General features: G+C 23.5%; 1 protein-coding gene across 1 annotated transcript; it reads right to left on the reverse strand.

Moving 5' to 3' along the window:
- Positions 1-1,218: 1,218 nt before the first annotated feature.
- LOC119664760 (cytochrome c oxidase subunit 2-like) lies at positions 1,219-1,901 on the reverse strand (the record flags this gene model as incomplete). The annotated part of the gene is given in 1 exon segment (XM_038074185.1): positions 1,219-1,901. A coding segment is annotated over 1 exon segment (668 nt), but the record flags the coding sequence as incomplete, so codon positions are not given.
- Positions 1,902-2,019: the final 118 nt, after the last annotated feature.

The following is a 2,019-nucleotide window of genomic DNA, read 5'->3' on the forward strand; positions in this document are numbered from 1 at the left end:
TCTCATCGTAATCCTGTTGTTACTATAAATGTGTGTAAGCCTTGATATGTTCCTTCTCGGCAGACATCTCGTCATCATTGATAAACAGTAATAATAATAATAATGTTTCCTAAAATAAATAATGATATATTATATTGATGGAATCATTTAATTATTCCTGAAACAATTGTTATTGCACCAATTGCACCTGTTAAAGGTCAAGGGCTATAATCTACTAAATGAAATGGATGATTTGAATGAGTTGACATTAATTTACTTCTCTGGAATAAAGTGTTCTTAATACTGCAAATACATAAGATTGAATAATAGCTACAGCAGATTCTAAAAGTAGTAATAAAATTTGTCTAAATAATAAAATTGATAAAACTAATGAAGTTAAGGATGGACCTGTATTACCCAATAAAGTTAATAATAAATGTCCTGCAATTATATTAGCAGTTAATCGAACTGTTAAAGTTCCTGGTCGAATAATATTTCTAATTGTTTCAATACAAACTATAAATGGTATTAAAATTGCGGGAGTTCCTTGAGGGACTAAATGAGCAAATATATGTTGAGTATGATTAAGTCAACCATAAATTATAAATGAAATTCATAATGTTAAAGATAAGGATAAAGTTAATGTTAAATGACTAGTTCTAGTAAAAATATAAGGAAATAATCCTATAAAATTATTAAATAAAATTATTGTAAATAAAGAAATAAAAATTAATGTAGATCCATTTTTTCCTGTAGGACCTAATAATGTTTTAAATTCTTTATGAAGAGTTAATAAAATATTATTTCATAGGATATTGTAACGAGAAGGAATTAATCAATAAATTATTGGAATTATAACAATTCCTAAAAAAGTTCTAATTCAATTAATAGAAAAACTAAAAATACTTGAAGAAGGGTCAAAAACAGAAAATAAATTTGTTATCATTTTCAATTAAATATTTTTGTTGTTATTTTATAACTTAATGATTTTGGTGAGGTAGGCAATATATAATAATAATTTATTATATTAAAAATAATAAAAATTATAAAAAATAAAAAAAATAAACTTAATCAATTAATAGGAGCTATTTGTGGAATTAAAAAATATTAATTGGTTAATAATTTTAGTTTGACATACTAATGTTATTTATTTAAATAATTTTTTCATTAGAAGTAATTGCTAATTTACTATAAAATGGTTTAAGAGACCAGTACTTGCTTTCAGTCATCTAATGAATTAGAATAATTTATGATTCATTTAATAAAAAAATTAGTTGGGATACTTTCAATTACAATAGGTATAAATCTATGATTAGCTCCACAAATTTCAGAACATTGTCCATAAAATAGCCCAGAACGATTAATAAAAAAATTAGTTTGATTTAAACGTCCTGGAGTCCCATCAACTTTTACACCAAAAGCTGGGATTGTTCAAGAATGAATTACATCTGCAGCAGTTACTAAGATTCGAATTTGAGAGTTTATAGGTAAAATAACTCGATTATCTACATCTAAAAGTCGAAAATTATTAATATTTAATTCATTTGTTGGAATTATATAAGAGTCAAATTCAATATTTATAAAATCAGAATATTCATATGATCAATATCATTGATGACCAATTGTTTTTAATGTAACTAAAGGCTCATTAATTTCGTCTAATAAGTATAATAATCGTAAAGAAGGAAAAGCAATAAATAATAAAATAATAGCAGGTAAAATAGTTCAAATAATTTCAATAGTTTGTCCATGTAATAAATTTCGATTAGTATAATTATTAAAAAATAATATAAATATTAAATAACCAACTAAAATAGTAATTATAACTAAAATTATTAAGGTGTGATCATGAAAAAAAGTTAATTGTTCTATTAAGGGTGAAGCTCTATTTTGAAGGTTTAAATTTGATCATGTTGAAATTTCTAATAAAAGTAAAATACTTTATATATGAAGCTTAAATCCATTGCACTAATCTGCCATATTAGAAATTAGTTAATAATGGTAATTCTGAATATCTGTGTTCAGCAGGAGGAGAATTTT

The sequence above is a fragment of the Teleopsis dalmanni genome, unplaced genomic scaffold (genome assembly GCF_002237135.1).
Source record: "Teleopsis dalmanni isolate 2A unplaced genomic scaffold, ASM223713v2 unscaffolded_contig_2619, whole genome shotgun sequence".
NCBI lineage: Eukaryota > Metazoa > Arthropoda > Insecta > Diptera > Diopsidae > Teleopsis > Teleopsis dalmanni.